This window comes from Passer montanus, unplaced genomic scaffold (assembly GCF_014805655.1).
Source record: "Passer montanus isolate IOZ18808 unplaced genomic scaffold, ASM1480565v1 scaffold2, whole genome shotgun sequence".
Taxonomy (NCBI): Eukaryota; Metazoa; Chordata; class Aves; order Passeriformes; family Passeridae; genus Passer; species Passer montanus.
Window position 1 is genome coordinate 11654861 of NW_024366591.1, and position 14175 is coordinate 11669035.

The 14175-nt window shown below is 41.3% G+C and overlaps 1 protein-coding gene across 1 annotated transcript in view; it reads right to left on the minus strand.

Moving 5' to 3' along the window:
- Window positions 1–1640: 1640 nt before the first annotated feature.
- Window positions 1641–14175, minus strand: part of RGS7 (regulator of G protein signaling 7) — a 258434-nt gene continuing 245899 nt past the window's right edge. The window contains exon 17 of the mRNA XM_039707030.1: window positions 1641–2249. Within this exon, the coding sequence (XP_039562964.1) occupies window positions 2088–2249 (162 nt within the window). The 3' untranslated portion in view covers window positions 1641–2087. The remainder of the gene's footprint in view (window positions 2250–14175) is intronic.

Below are 14175 nucleotides of genomic sequence, written 5' to 3' on the forward strand. Positions count from 1 at the left end.
CTGCAGCCACATAAATCAGTGCCAGCACAGCTCTCTCAAATTTGAAAAGATTGACCACTTCCTCTCACTGTTACAAAACCCTGTGTAGGAATGTAAAACAGATACTACAGCACATGACAGCTCAGGAATGGATGTCTGTCACACCAAACTCTTGACAAATGTGTTTTTCATCACCTGGCTTCACCTTCTCTTATTCTAATAGCATCCTATGGAGTGATATCCTATGGAGTGGTATCTTTGGCAAGTGGTATCTTGGAAGTACTGTAGAATCTCTTTGCCTGATACAGACAGCAGTAGTAAAGCAGCATTTAGTGTGGCAGAGGTTCTCCACTGTAATCCATAAAGTTGGAGCTTGGGAACTTAACAAGAGTTGTGCTGTAATTCCTGCCTCGAGGAATAGTCTTTCTTACCTTTGCAGGTCCACCTCATCTGTCACTTACCTCTTCCAAAAATGCAAGGTTTTGAGAGTCCATTGGCTTCAAGAAGAACAGGCATCTTTGCATCCTCTCAGGATGAAGTAGCTAGACTCAAAAGAAGCATTTTCTCTGTGTGTGCTTTAGTGAAAAGATGCAAACAAGGTGACAGAGCAGACTCGTGCTTACAGAACAGCAGACATCCTGCTCCAGGTGTGGTTAGTGCCAGTGGGACAGAATGGGCTCCCAACCTCCAGCCTGGGAACTGCCCAGTCTTGATAGGCGATAGGCACCCACCACTCCAGTTCTGAGACGGAAATTGTGCTGCCAAAGATTCAGTAGACCTAAACCCAAGTTTAGAAATCCTACTAATACACCCACAAGTCATTTTAATCTCTTCTCTCTCCTCTCCTCACTTTCCTCCTCACTTTCTAGTCGAGCCCAGATATCCACAGTTAAAGTAGGCATTTGGTATAATGCAAAATGTAAAGTGAATTGGCAACAGCAAAAATCTGAAACACAGATAGGTGAAGATACATTTAGAGAGAGAAAACTGCTTTAATATATTTGAGTTGCAACTGGAACATGAGTGCGTGTGGAAGAAACAGGACTTTCAGCTCATCTTACCAGACTTCCACACCTGGAGCCAGCTGTGTTAGCAATAGGGCAATAAGCGTCAGCCTGGGGCTGGAGCTCATGTTCATGCCTCTGAGAGCAATGGGGAAATGAAAATCACCATTACTGTGCTGGTGTAGATGTAACTCGTGTGCACTTGATCAGTGCTTTCCAGGGGAACCAGAGAGAGCACGCGTGGGGAGCAGGCAGCTGTAAGGGTGCATGGCAACTGTGGCCAAACAGTGCTCTCCTTTCCAGGCCAAGCACACTCCATTAGCCAAAGTAACCAGAAACAGGTGATCTGGCCTTTGAAAATCAATAGTGTCACCATCCCCGTGTCTTCCAGGGTACAAAGAGCACTTATAAAACCAGGTTTTACTGGATCTCATTGCACAGTTTAGTTTACTTTTTAGTATCAAGGTCTTGTTTAAATGGTGCATATATAGCAATAACAGTTAAAGAGAATTCAGTCGTTACCAAATTTTAGTCTCATCTGACCTGAAAATTCCCATTCTAATATCTGTATTTTGGGTATAATTGTTGTCAAAATATCATATGCTGAACATAAAAGCTTCAAAAGATTTAAACTGCTATTTAAACTGTCCTGTTTACAATAGAAAAAATATATTGTTATTGCAGAGGAAAATGACTTGTTACATGCTTCTCACATAGTATCTTTATTAAACATTTGGACAGATATGCATCCATTTATTATATAAGTAATCTATGGGTTCTTAGTTTGCAAATGCTGGTTGAAAGTTCACAAAAGCAGGCTTTTCTGTGAACTTTCTGTATTTGTAAGTTCAGTCACTGCAATAAATCCTGAGCCTATTGCCTGCTTAGCAGCACTTTGCACTGTACCCCAATGGCTAAAGCTTGGAGCTCTGCATCTGAATATTTCAAAACCTCTGACCAGCTTGCTTGGAGTTTGTTTTTCTTCTTAAATAATGCAAGTTGTTCTGGAAAGAACATATAATTGCAATTATCTGATAGTCAAATCCTTAGTCACTAACATACCAAGCTCCACTACCACTAATAGAGGTTTCATTGGAGCAAAGCTTATTGCAGCATTTTGTAGTTGTTAGAAAAAAAGTGTTCTTTGTGCGTGCTGTAGTTCAGAGCTGTAAGGTCTTTGTGAATGGTTACTCTCAAAGCGCTACAGAAGTTCCCCGGTTCAAGGTGGTTCCTGGCTCCTCGGAAAAAGGAATGTGGGGTTCCAGCCTGGGAGGAGAGAAATAAGTGAAAAAGGAGCATCCCTGGGCTAGGCAGGACAGGTCTGCTTAGTGCAGTTCTGCAGCCTGGGCAGTCAGTGCTGAGCTGGCTCAGAAGGAAGAAAGGTGAGTGCTGACCCCAGTAAACACAGTGCGCGTCCATGAATCCAAGTCATCAATCACAGTGAAAGCTCCTCCAGCCCTATTTGTCAGAGCAATAGGATTTTCAGATTATAAAACCAGGAGTCACTGTGTGGTCACCTAACCACATAATTTAGGACACAGAACATCCTTGAATTTGATCCAGTTTAAACTTGAGTAAATATTTTAGATTAAAAAACCCAACAACATCTATTCTCGATTTAAAAATTGTTAATGGTAGAAAAGCCACAATAACATCTTGCAATCCACACCAGTAACTAAGTATTTCCCTGGTGAAATGTGTAGCCTTTTCATCCTGTGCATTTGTCCAGCTCTAGCCACAAGATCTTTTTATATCTTTTCTTGCTAGATTGGAAGAGCATTAGTCCTGAAGTAAATACTTACCATCTACAACCAAAATCCTTAAACTTTTTCTTGGCATGCTTAAATGATTGCACACCTACCATTTCTATCCAAAGATGCTTTCAAGCCTTTTGGTTGGTCTCAGAGCAATCTTTAAGAGTGCCTGAAGCAAACACTGTACTTCAGAGCTCAACACACATACAGAGGAAATCAGGACTTTGTGCCAAAAATGCATGTTTCCAGGGGTTGCATTAGTTCCTAACCAGTTTTTTGCCTGGAGCTGACACCCAGCTAATGCTCTGGACATGAACCAGCATATCCAGTTTAAGCCCATCGACCCCTGGTTCTCCCCACAGCTCATACAGCCCCTACAACTTGTTTCTCTGCGTCTGACTTCATTTTTGTCCAGCAGATAAATGACATTTTCTCAGTCACACAACTTCAAATGACCAAACACTTCAAATTTTGCTTCTAAAGTTCCATCAGTCCTCATTTTAGATGGAGGAATCTGGTAATCTTCGTAATCATTGTAATGTTTTCAGTGAAGATTTTATGCTTCTATTACTAATAGTAAAATTTGTACCATAATTTTTCAGGAGACTGTCAGAAGCAAGGCTGCTTACTGCTGAACTGTTCAACTGCAGAAATATTAGCCAGTGTCACTGGTACTCTGCATGCCTTCATTTCCCTGAAGTCATACATTATTATTCACTTTATGTCTAAGATATTATATAAAGTTACTGTGCTGCATTTTCAGCTCAGAGAGGTCTCTCTCAAATAATTTAAGAAAGGGTAGCAAGTGCAAGCAATTTTCTGTGTTCCTGTCACGCTTTTCAGGTAAGAGCAGCAAGCTTTTAATTAATCAGCTCCATGAACTAATTAAAATAATATATTCTGCATGTACTGATTTATATAACATATGTAGGTGAAATGAGAGCCACAGCAAATATAAATAAAAGTTTCACAAGAATTTAGTGACAGGCCATGAAGAGGACCCTAGGAGAAAAAGGGTAACAACTCTCTTGTGCCTTGCTTTATTCATCATGACAAATTAACTTTCTGAAAATGGTTGATACTCAACCTTGGCTCTGCATGTCAACTCCTTTTCTCTCTTTGAAATGCCAATAATCTTTTGATATGTTTGTTAAGTCTCTGTTAATCCATTCCCATCAGAGTGCTAAAAAGACACATGTCATGGAGGAAAAAATTGCGTAGTTCTCCTTCCACATGGACCTCAGCAAAAATAGCCAGCTGCAAACAAGCAGGGATGCATATTTTCCATGATTCATTCTGCAGAACCCACCATAGGCTGTGGGACTGTTGTACAGAATTTGAGCTTTCATAGAAAAAGAAAAAAAGTACGACCAGGCAGCCTGTTGGTGAGGGAAGTCTTCCCAAAAAGGAACTGAACATGAATCAAGTCAGGATGACTCAGATTGTTTTTGTGATTCTGCAGAGAGACAATCTGAGATAATAGCTGGGTTGTGTGAACTATTGCTATAATTTATTACAATAAATTTCAAAATACAATGACTTACTATTGTGAATTGTTTTTTTTCATTTTCTCTCTATATATCACAAGCATTGTAATATCTAGATTTCGAGCCCCTCTGTATGAATAAACACATATAAAAATAGATATAAATGTCCTCTGTGTGTTTCATAGCAAATATGCAAATTATCATCTTAACAAACATAGCAACATCCCTTTTGCATGCTCAGTGAAGTGCACTTTGATAAGAAGACAGTAATGTGTAGCAGCAAGATTGAGTTATGATGGGAGGTAGCCAGCCTTAGGACATCAAGGAATTTATAATTCTATCATTACACATTGAAGCTTGAAGCTTATGACAGAGCTTGCTATGTGGTGGGGAAATAAAAAAGAATGACTGAAAAAATAAGCCCGGGCCTTTGCTTAAATATATAAATCAGGTTTGTGTTTCTTTGGATTCAAAGAAAGAAAGAAAAATGGTCTATTTGTATTTCACAACAACAAGGGTACTGTAGGCAGCACAAAGTATCAGTACAAGTAAAGGACATTTCTGCTGTTTGCGTGTTCTAAACACAGGTTAAGTAAATGGTTTTAATTTAACCAACCAGGTCCCATGACTCAAGGTGAGAAAAATTCTTCTTTAGTGCTGTTCTCCATCCTTTGCCAGAAAGCTGTTCCCAATTGAAACTATATTTATCTGTTATTTACCAGTTTAGTCAGCTGAGGACAAGTTGTTCTGAAAATGTTTGCTTAAATCGGCCAGCCAGGCATCAAGAAGAAAAAGGAGAGGAGTGGAAAGAAAAACCAATATGGAAACACATCTGAAATTCCAGGGAAAACCTTTCTGTTGACTTTATCAGGAAATGGCCAAGATCTGAGGTCAACAGAGAATGATGGCTATTAAAATAAGGGAAAGAGATTAGAGACTATAAAGAAAGAAAAGGCAGAGAAAGGAAAACAGAGGGAACTTCCTAGATTCACATTAAAACAAAGGCAGGGTCGGGTGGAGGAAAATGGAGGTTCAACTAAAAAAAAGCAACGGAAGGAAATGAAAACTGAGAAAGTAAATTAAATTATGTATAATCATTGATTTCAATGGATAAAGATATCAGTCATTAGTCTTGTTTCCAAATTTTCCTGAATAGGGGGTAGAGGCACAGACTGATTTCTGTATGGAGAGGATATTGAAATAGTAGGAAAATTCTGAGAGATTATTCATGTCTGAAGCTTTGGAAAGATCACATCTGGTAGTAAAGGAAAGATTTATCTTCAATTTTGAATTGCTTGGAAATGATTGGGGAATTTTTGTTATGTAATTATATTTGGGGTCCTCCTTCTTAGAGAATGTTTCAATTTGCAATTTTTACCCTGACCAAACCATTTTAGTAGAGCACAGTGAGTGCAGCAAGCATGTATTAGTAATGACCATGAAAGGACAAACACCACATAGTGAGCCTTATAGGATTCAGGAAGGACAGAATTTAAGCTTAACCATGAAGAAAGCCAACTTGTTAAGAAATGTGTCTGAAACGAAATGACTAGTAAATCCTCCAAAAATCAGTCTTTGCGGGGGGAGTAAATGTGGAAGGCATATTGTCTTCTTAATCCAGAACAGACTGATGCATCTTTTGAAGAACAAACTGAAATTCTTTCTAAACTATGAAATCTTGAAGGGAGACCAGGCATGAATTTACCAGCCAGTAAAAAGGTCCTTTAGCCGCTTTCCTCTTGTCCCAGCCAGACCTCCACATGCTGCTGCCTTGTCTGTTTTTTAAATAGTAACATCCAAGTATGTAGCTAGTAGAGAGATTGGTGGATGACCAACAGATGAGTAGTTGGTAGATAGAGGCCACTTAGTTCGTTTCTCCCACAGTTTGCTGGTTTGTAGTAGCTTTATTTCCCTTATCACATCTCCCATCTGTCCTTTTTGAGTTGGCTTCCAGCGCAATGAAAATGGTTTCCATTTTTAATATACTATACATACATAAATATATCTTTCCCTGTGGACATAGGCAAAGAGCTTGCAGTCTTGACAACCACATTATAAATAATGGAAGCATGTGCTGTCGATGCCCCAGCCAGTGGAAGAATACAGGCTTCCAATATTTTCAGAGTTTAATACATAAAGTGACCTTGTTATCTCAGTCTTACAAACATGGATAAGGACAGAGATGAGCTATCACAATAAATATCTATCATATGATCCAGACCTAATTCTTCATGGCCACCACTTTCCTGCAGCACATTCAGGTACCAGTGTTCTCATGCATTGCAGGATCCTCATCACTTTTGTGTGTTTGCCCATGGTGTGGTGTGTCCCTTCCAAGCCCCCGCCACTGCTACCAATGCCCTCCTCAGGCTAAGGCCCCTCCAAGCACACAGACTCCAGTCTGATTCTCCAGGAGAGCATTTTGTTGGTCTTTCCCCTTCCATATACACAGAAAAGTATTCTTTGCACAAAACCAAAGACTAATTTTGTCAGAAATCCTCCAGGTGCTTCTGGAATGCCATATGGAGAAGCCAGCTGACAAAAGCAGTCATTGATGATGAAAAAACTGTCACAAAGCTGTTCCTTTTCCTAGAGTGGAACTGAATTCTTTAGCACACTACACCATTACCTCCCAAGGAGCAAAAGACCCATATAGAATTGCACAAAATGTCATATAAAGCCTTATTACCGAGGGGAAAGAACAGTTGGTAGCAATGTCCCAAATAGTTATGCTTCAAAAGCATCAGCCTGTAGTTCAAAACCCTCGAAACTCTCTTGACATGAGCAGATCTTCCCTTCTTCATCAGCAGCTGAGCTAGGTTTTGAGCCAGCAGTGTTTCCAATTATTTCCAAAGAAATTATTATTATTAGAAATAGTAGTAGTAATACTGCCCACCCCTTTCCATCACTGGAAGGATTTGGAAAGCAATCTTCCAGCAGCGCTGAGCCAGTCGCACACAGAGCGAGCAGATGCGGAGAACATCTGTTTCAAAGGATGTGCCAGCAGTCCAGGCACTGTGACATCAAATGCCAGCGTACAAAAAGGCACCAGGAAACTTGCTGCAGGATCTTATAGGGAGTCAACATTGTCCCTCCTGTGACCAGAGACAGGACTGTTCAGTCTGTGTCACAGAAGCAACATGCATCCTCCATCCTGGTGTTCCCTGCCGCTCCACACACACTGCACCACAGTCATGCGCATTCACCCCTACAAATACCAGGTTGCCAGTGATTAATATGAGTTTTTAAAATCTTGATGATGAATGGTTCTGCATTCCCAAAGAGGAATGCTGTGTCCCACCACACATTCTTAATTGCCTTGTCTGTTTCTGTAAAGCTGGGAGGATGGACTAACAAAAGTCACCTGGGGTGATGAAGGGCTTTGATTAAGGGCTCCTAAAACTCAGCTTAGAACTAGCTATTAGTACACAAAGCAAATCTAAAAGCTGCCTATACAAGGTGCCTATACAAGCCAGATTGGAGCAAAACAGAAGCACGCATGTTTCTCTGAGGTGAGATGTGCCCTCCCCTCTCCCAGTTGAACACAGCACTGTCTCAGGCACCACCAGCTCAGCAAGGATGCAGCCCCAGATGCCGTGGTGGCGTGGATGACGGCAGAGCATTTCTTAGTCTCAGATGCATCACGCAAGCTGGAGCCCAGAGACCAGCTCAGCTCAGAGTTATGGCGCACTATGAGAGCCTTCCTCACTCCCCAGGGAAGCCAGCTCTGCTCCAAGCTGTGGGAAAACCACAACCAGACCCCATGTTTTAGGTTTTACTGCCTGCCCAGCCACATCATCAGACTACTCATTTTTAGCAAATGATCTAGACATCAGTGAATTCTCCAGATAATAAAAGACTATCTTTCAGCCTGCTACACCACCTCTGAACGTGACCCCCCACCTAGACTGCAGCCCTTCAAGTTATCCCCCATTTGTTTGTTGGTGTGCTCCCTTAGATCTGCAGATCGCTTTGATTATTTGAACATCTGGAAGTTGTCACATGCCTTTTCTGACCGTGACCATCTGAAATATTACCCAGCAGGACTTGAGGGGAGACACAGTAAGAAAACAAAAACATCCTACTCATAAGAACATGTGGCAGGAATTATCAAATGACACCATCCCAAAGGATAGTACTATATATCCAAGCAAAGACAAACTTCCTCTTCATCCCCTAAAGCCAGGACAATTTTTTCCCATAGTATTGACTCCAGACATAAAACATTATTGTATACAAATAACTAAAGTATTTTTTCATTAAACAATACATTATGAAGGTTAGTTGTCTGTTACTAATGGAGAGAAAGTATTGCTCTCATCCTCCAGCTTTCAAAACTGGTGAGTAGATCCTCCTCATACATGGTTCTCAACAGAAAAACCTCCCCAAAATGTTTCAGTGCCTGAGGTTGTCAGGATGCCTATTCCTGGTTTGCCTGTTGTACTTACAGGCAGAGCACAGGTTCTTTGGTAAAGCTGGAATGGGATATATAAAAAAAAAAAATTAGATTAAAAAATGTTGAAATACAGAATCAGAGGTTCTCAGCAATCCCATCAGTAGGGGCTCTGGAGAAGAGTAGAAAAGACCAACATCAATGAAGCTGTGCAGGTGGAAGCCCAGGAAAATCAAGCACAGCTTTTAGATTTGGTTTCTCATTCTTAACAACATACAGAAATGAACAAATGAAGAACAAATGATACGTGGAGAGCAATACAGACCATACTGCTGCAGTCTGACAGCTGTTAACCAGTTATATTTTGGTCTCTGTCAAGAGGTTCTCCCTAAAATCAGAAGGCAATAGGTTTCCTTCTGAACAGCTTGTTTGCTTACAAATCATAGGTCCAAAATTTCATTGCCCTGGAGGAAAACAGGAACAACTGCGCACTCCCATGCATTACTTCCCTTCTCTGTGGGCAGCCAGCTGGAAGGGGGGCAGTCTTTGTTGGGGACATGATACTAGTAGAACTGCTTATTCCATCAGTCCTCAGCCTCTGCATGTCTCCAGAGTGGAATCAGACCTTGATGGACTGGCTTTGCTCCATGGCTATCACTATTATTTCTTCCTTTGGGGGTACTTTGTATTTTGGTTGCACAGCACTCTGATTTTTTCTTCTTAAACCAAGTGGCACTGGCTACTGAAGTAAATTTCTGACAAACCAAATATATCTTGATAAAACCCCAGCATCCTAGAAGGAACCCATGTAGTGTAGCAACACGGTTTCCCAGTGATCCTCTTAAAAGCAGACTGTCTTCTCTGATGTAACCCGACAAAAATCTTCCACGGTCTTTCTGTTGGGATATGACAGAAGGCGCTTCGTTTGTCCCCGGCCAGGGGAGGGCCAGGGAGCGCTGGTGGAGCGCGGCCGCAGCGGGGTCCTGCTGTTCCCGGCCGAGCCAGCATCCCGGTGCCGCGGCGCGCTTCCTGCGCGCTCCCGCAGGTGTCACTGCTGCCCCGAGCGTCACTGCTGTCACTGCGCTGGTGGCACAGCCAGCGCCCGAGCCGCAACACCCGCCAGAGCTCTCGGGCGCTGATGCTGGGAGGGAAGCTCCAAATTGCCGCACAGCCGCTTCCAGCATCGCCGCAGCGGAGGGTTTAGAGGAGGAGCGGAATATCGGGTTTATTTGTTTCCCGTGGATATCGATCAGTTGTCAGCACACACATCAGCAAGACTCAAACCAAAAACGTCAAGTAGAAAAAAAAAGGTATATGATCACCTCAGGACTACGGGAGGAAAAAGGAAGAAAAAAAAAATCGCCATGCTTTTGATAATACCTAACTAGTTTACTGTGGTAAAGTAAAGAAAAATGCTTTAGCTTCCTTCTTTTGTTTCTGATTTTATGCTCTATTTAGTTTTCTCAAATAATAGGTGATAATGAATACCAAAATAGTCCCATCCAGTAAATTTCTCTAATGAATATTTTCTGTAGCAAGCATTACACAATTCATAGTAGTTCCATTCAGATTACACATTTTTCCTTTGCAGGAAACTGCAGCAGCAGTGCAGCAGATCAGTGCTGATGCACTGGCCACGCAGGTCCTCCCATGTCAGTACCTATAGAACAGAAGATAGGACTATGCAGGGAATGGAGTTGCTAAAAAAAGCCATTTCTGTGTTACATGAAGGACTGATGCTGACTGCTGCAGGCAGATTTTCTCTGGTAGAGCTGCTGCTGCATGCACAAGATGGCAAGGCCTCAGTAATGAGGAGTAATGACCTCCATCCTGGTGCAGAAGCTCTCAGGATCTGAAAAGGATGAAGCTTCTCCAGGCAACATCAGACATCTTCACCACATTGGGCATGGAAAAGTTTTTTTTTTTTGTCTCCTCTTTCTTGCTTTTTTTCCCCTTCTTTTTTTGTCTTCACCATATTGGGCATGGAAAAGTTTTTTTTTTGTCTCCTCTTTCTTGCTTTTTTTCTCCTTTTTTTTTTTTTTTTTTTCCTTTTTTTTTTTTTTTTTTGCCCTTTGCTATGCTATGAGGGTAAGATAATCAAAAATCTTTATTTAGATGTACAATAAAAGCAGCTGCTTTTTTATTTTTATAACTTCTCTCTCTCGTATTACTTGAAACCTTCTGGCCTGTAAACCCTTGCTGTTTCCTTTCTTATTAAAAGACATAAAATAATCAAAGCCACTCCACCTAGTCCATGCTTTCTGTGGAAAGAGGTTGTCTTCAAAACCTTTCTAGAGACAAAGGTGCATTCCCAGCACATCCTGTGGTCTGGGGTGAGAGAAGAAGCTGGAGAAATCCAAACCATCTTTAAAAAAAAAAACCAACAAAACCAAATCCACCCTACTAGCCCACTCTACTGTACCAAAGTAATTCTACCACTGACATCCAGCTAGCAAGCACAATTTTAGGAACAAAGGGTAAGAGTATTTTAAAGCCAGTCTGAAAAGTTTCACATCTCTGATTTCAGTGGAAGTATGCTTTGGGGCAGGAAAAATACAGCACTCCTTGCAAATGGGAATCCCAGAGTACAGTTTTAATACATACCTCAAATGAGGTTTGAGAAAGTATTTTTCTGTTGTTCCATTTAGCTCTGACCAGCAGCAGAGGAGGTATCTAAAAATCATATCTTCCATGCTTTTTTTTTCAGTTGGTCAGGGGTGGGACCTGTCTTTTTTTTTTTTTTAATACCACAAGTATACAGAAAAGGTAGATAATAATGGGAATTGCACTCGGAAGAAGCCCTTTGGAAGAAAGTGAAAGTCTAATATTTCAATTTTCTCCTTAAAGACAAAAATAAAGATGGAAGTGAAAATTCCCCTCTGCACACAAATGCACTGGTGGGAGAGCAGCTTCAGCTACTCCCTTATGGTTGGGGTCTCCCACACTGTCAGAAAAGGATTAGGAAGACAGCTGAGAAGAAAATAAAGGGAAGAGAGATAAGGCAAAACCTTGCTAGTCAAAAAAGGTCGCTGAACTACTTCGGAAGTGATGGAGGAAGGAGAAATGGAAACCCAAAATTACTTAGGAATTAAAAACTTATCAGTTCCCTAAAAACAGCTCTCTGGAAACAAATTCATTCATTAATTGAGCACATATATCTAATTGTCCTTCATTAATTCAGCATATATTTCTATCTCTGAACTGTACCAGCAGTTTGCTCTATCCATTGATGAAATTCCGCATTTGTGCCTCCTCCCCCAAAATATTTTATTTGCGATTTAGGCACAACATGAACCTCCACAGACCTGTTCACTAGTGTCAGTGGAGCTACCACCCAGACCAGTATGGACCAGGAGTTAGAAATATTTCTTAGTCTTGGGCTTTAACTTCATTCCTGCCTCGTGCAGACACTTTCTTTGATAACAGATACAGACATTCTGCATCACTCTGTGGACACTGTCACCCTTCTTACCATGGAAGAAGCTCAAGCTCCTAACTTATTCCAGATTGTGATGCTGGGAGTGAAAGGCCCGAGTACCCACGCCCTTCCTTCCATCAGTCCGAGGCACCAGAGGAGTCACACTTTTTGTCTGTCTCCATTCACCTAAGCAAAGGAATAACTCACCTCCCTTGTATCTCCCAGAGGTTCCCCCAGCAGCAAGGAAGGATGTCCCTGCCGTGCACAGGCACCCTCCTCCCAGGACATTGCCCCATGGCCCTTCCCCTTCACCCTGGGGCAGCAGCGGCTGCAGGAGGAGTGGAGAGCTCCTGGGTGGGAAGGGAAGAGGCAGACTGCTGGGGGAAGGATGATCCCCTGAGATCAGGACAGTCAAAGGCACATTATGCATCCACATCAGCCCCTGCCCTATCACTCATCTGCCTTTTTTAATGCTTTCTGTTTTGTTTTGGGGTTTTTTTTCCTAATTTGTTTTAGTTCCAAGAAGGATAAAACAGTGAAGGTGAGTATAGAGAGCATTAGTGGGCACCATAAGACCATGCAGGAGAGATCAATATAGCAAGAATCAGAGGAACAAAGGAAAAAAAAACCCATAAAATATGAAGAATCCTAAAAAAAGATGTTACTGATGGGGAGGGGGAGAGAAGAAAGAGAATCTAAAGAAAAGTTTTCTAAAGAACAGTGCATCAAAAGAGATGAACTAAAAAAAGTTCATAGATTTTGAGTTATACATTCCTCTCAGCAAAAAAAGGTAGAAAAGTAAGTCACATTAAATATGTCATTGCCACTCATCTTTTAAAAATGAAAGGGGTAAAGAAATAAAAAGGTGGATAGAACAGATAATGAAATGCCTCGTTTATGTGATACCCACACTGAAGGAGCAGCTGCCAGGTTAAGAGGAAGGGTGGGAAATAGTACCCCCTTTGAAAGATGACATCTGTGATGAATCTAACAAGATATTTCAAAATCTAGTCAAATTAAAAAGAAAGCCAATGAAGGTGAATGCAGCAGAATATATTTTGGGAGCAAAGTACAATAAAAATTGTGCAAATGCCACTAACAAGGTAACATTTACCATCGTGTCTTAATATTGTTTGATATTTACTGTCCATGTCCACACTTGTAAATAAGGACTATCATCTAGCATTTGAGCAGGTTCTCAGAGTTTATTATCTGGACAATTTTTTTCTTTGCAATTTACACATACAGATCCCCTACAGCAAATAGTGATGATTGTACTCATTTTCATTCAAGTGTTTGTGTTAAAGAACCAGGCCAGCAGATTCCCCACTCTCACAAAAGACACCTCCAGAAAAAAGGAGTGCTACTAGTGCACAGGTGGAATAAAAAATAATAATGATAAAAAAAAGATCTTGGGAAAAGTGAAAGATGGTCTGAAAAAAAGACAATACTGTTCAAGAGAGAACTCAAGGCACCTCAGTGACCCAAGAAGAGTCAGCTACCCACACAGGGGAGCAACCATCTATACTAGACTGCACAGGATCTGGGCATCACTGTGCCACATAAACTGGCAAAGTTCAGTAGAAGCCATCTACTGCAAAATGGGCAAGTCCTGTGGTTGTGTGTATGGGCAGAAGTACAACAATCCTCTGACCTGTAAAACCCTGGTGGGAGTCCTGCAAGAAATTCACAAGAACCCCTGGCCCAGAGGAGAGTCATAAAATCACTCAACACTTCAGAGAAAACCAGTAAGAAAACCAAAGGAGGCTGTGATGTCGCAATGTCCATTTATGTTAGGAACATATTATTGTAGTGAGTGCAGCAGCCTGCTCAAAAATAAAGGGATAAATCAAAGCAAAGAAGATTCTTTTTAGATATTAGGGAAACAAAACTTTGTAGTTTCAGAGATAATGACTGCCTGGAGAGATTCTGCAGCACTCAAGTTGATGCATATACAAACAAAACTCTTTCAATTGTACTTTCAGTGCCACCTGAGGAGTCCACAGTCTGCAACAGCATGAGGAGAGGAATCCACCTCAGAGAACTCATCCTCTCTTCCCCTTCACCTCTTTAATATGGGGACTTCAGCATATCTTCAATTGACAGGAGAATAAAGCAACCTGTTCAGCATAGTCAGATC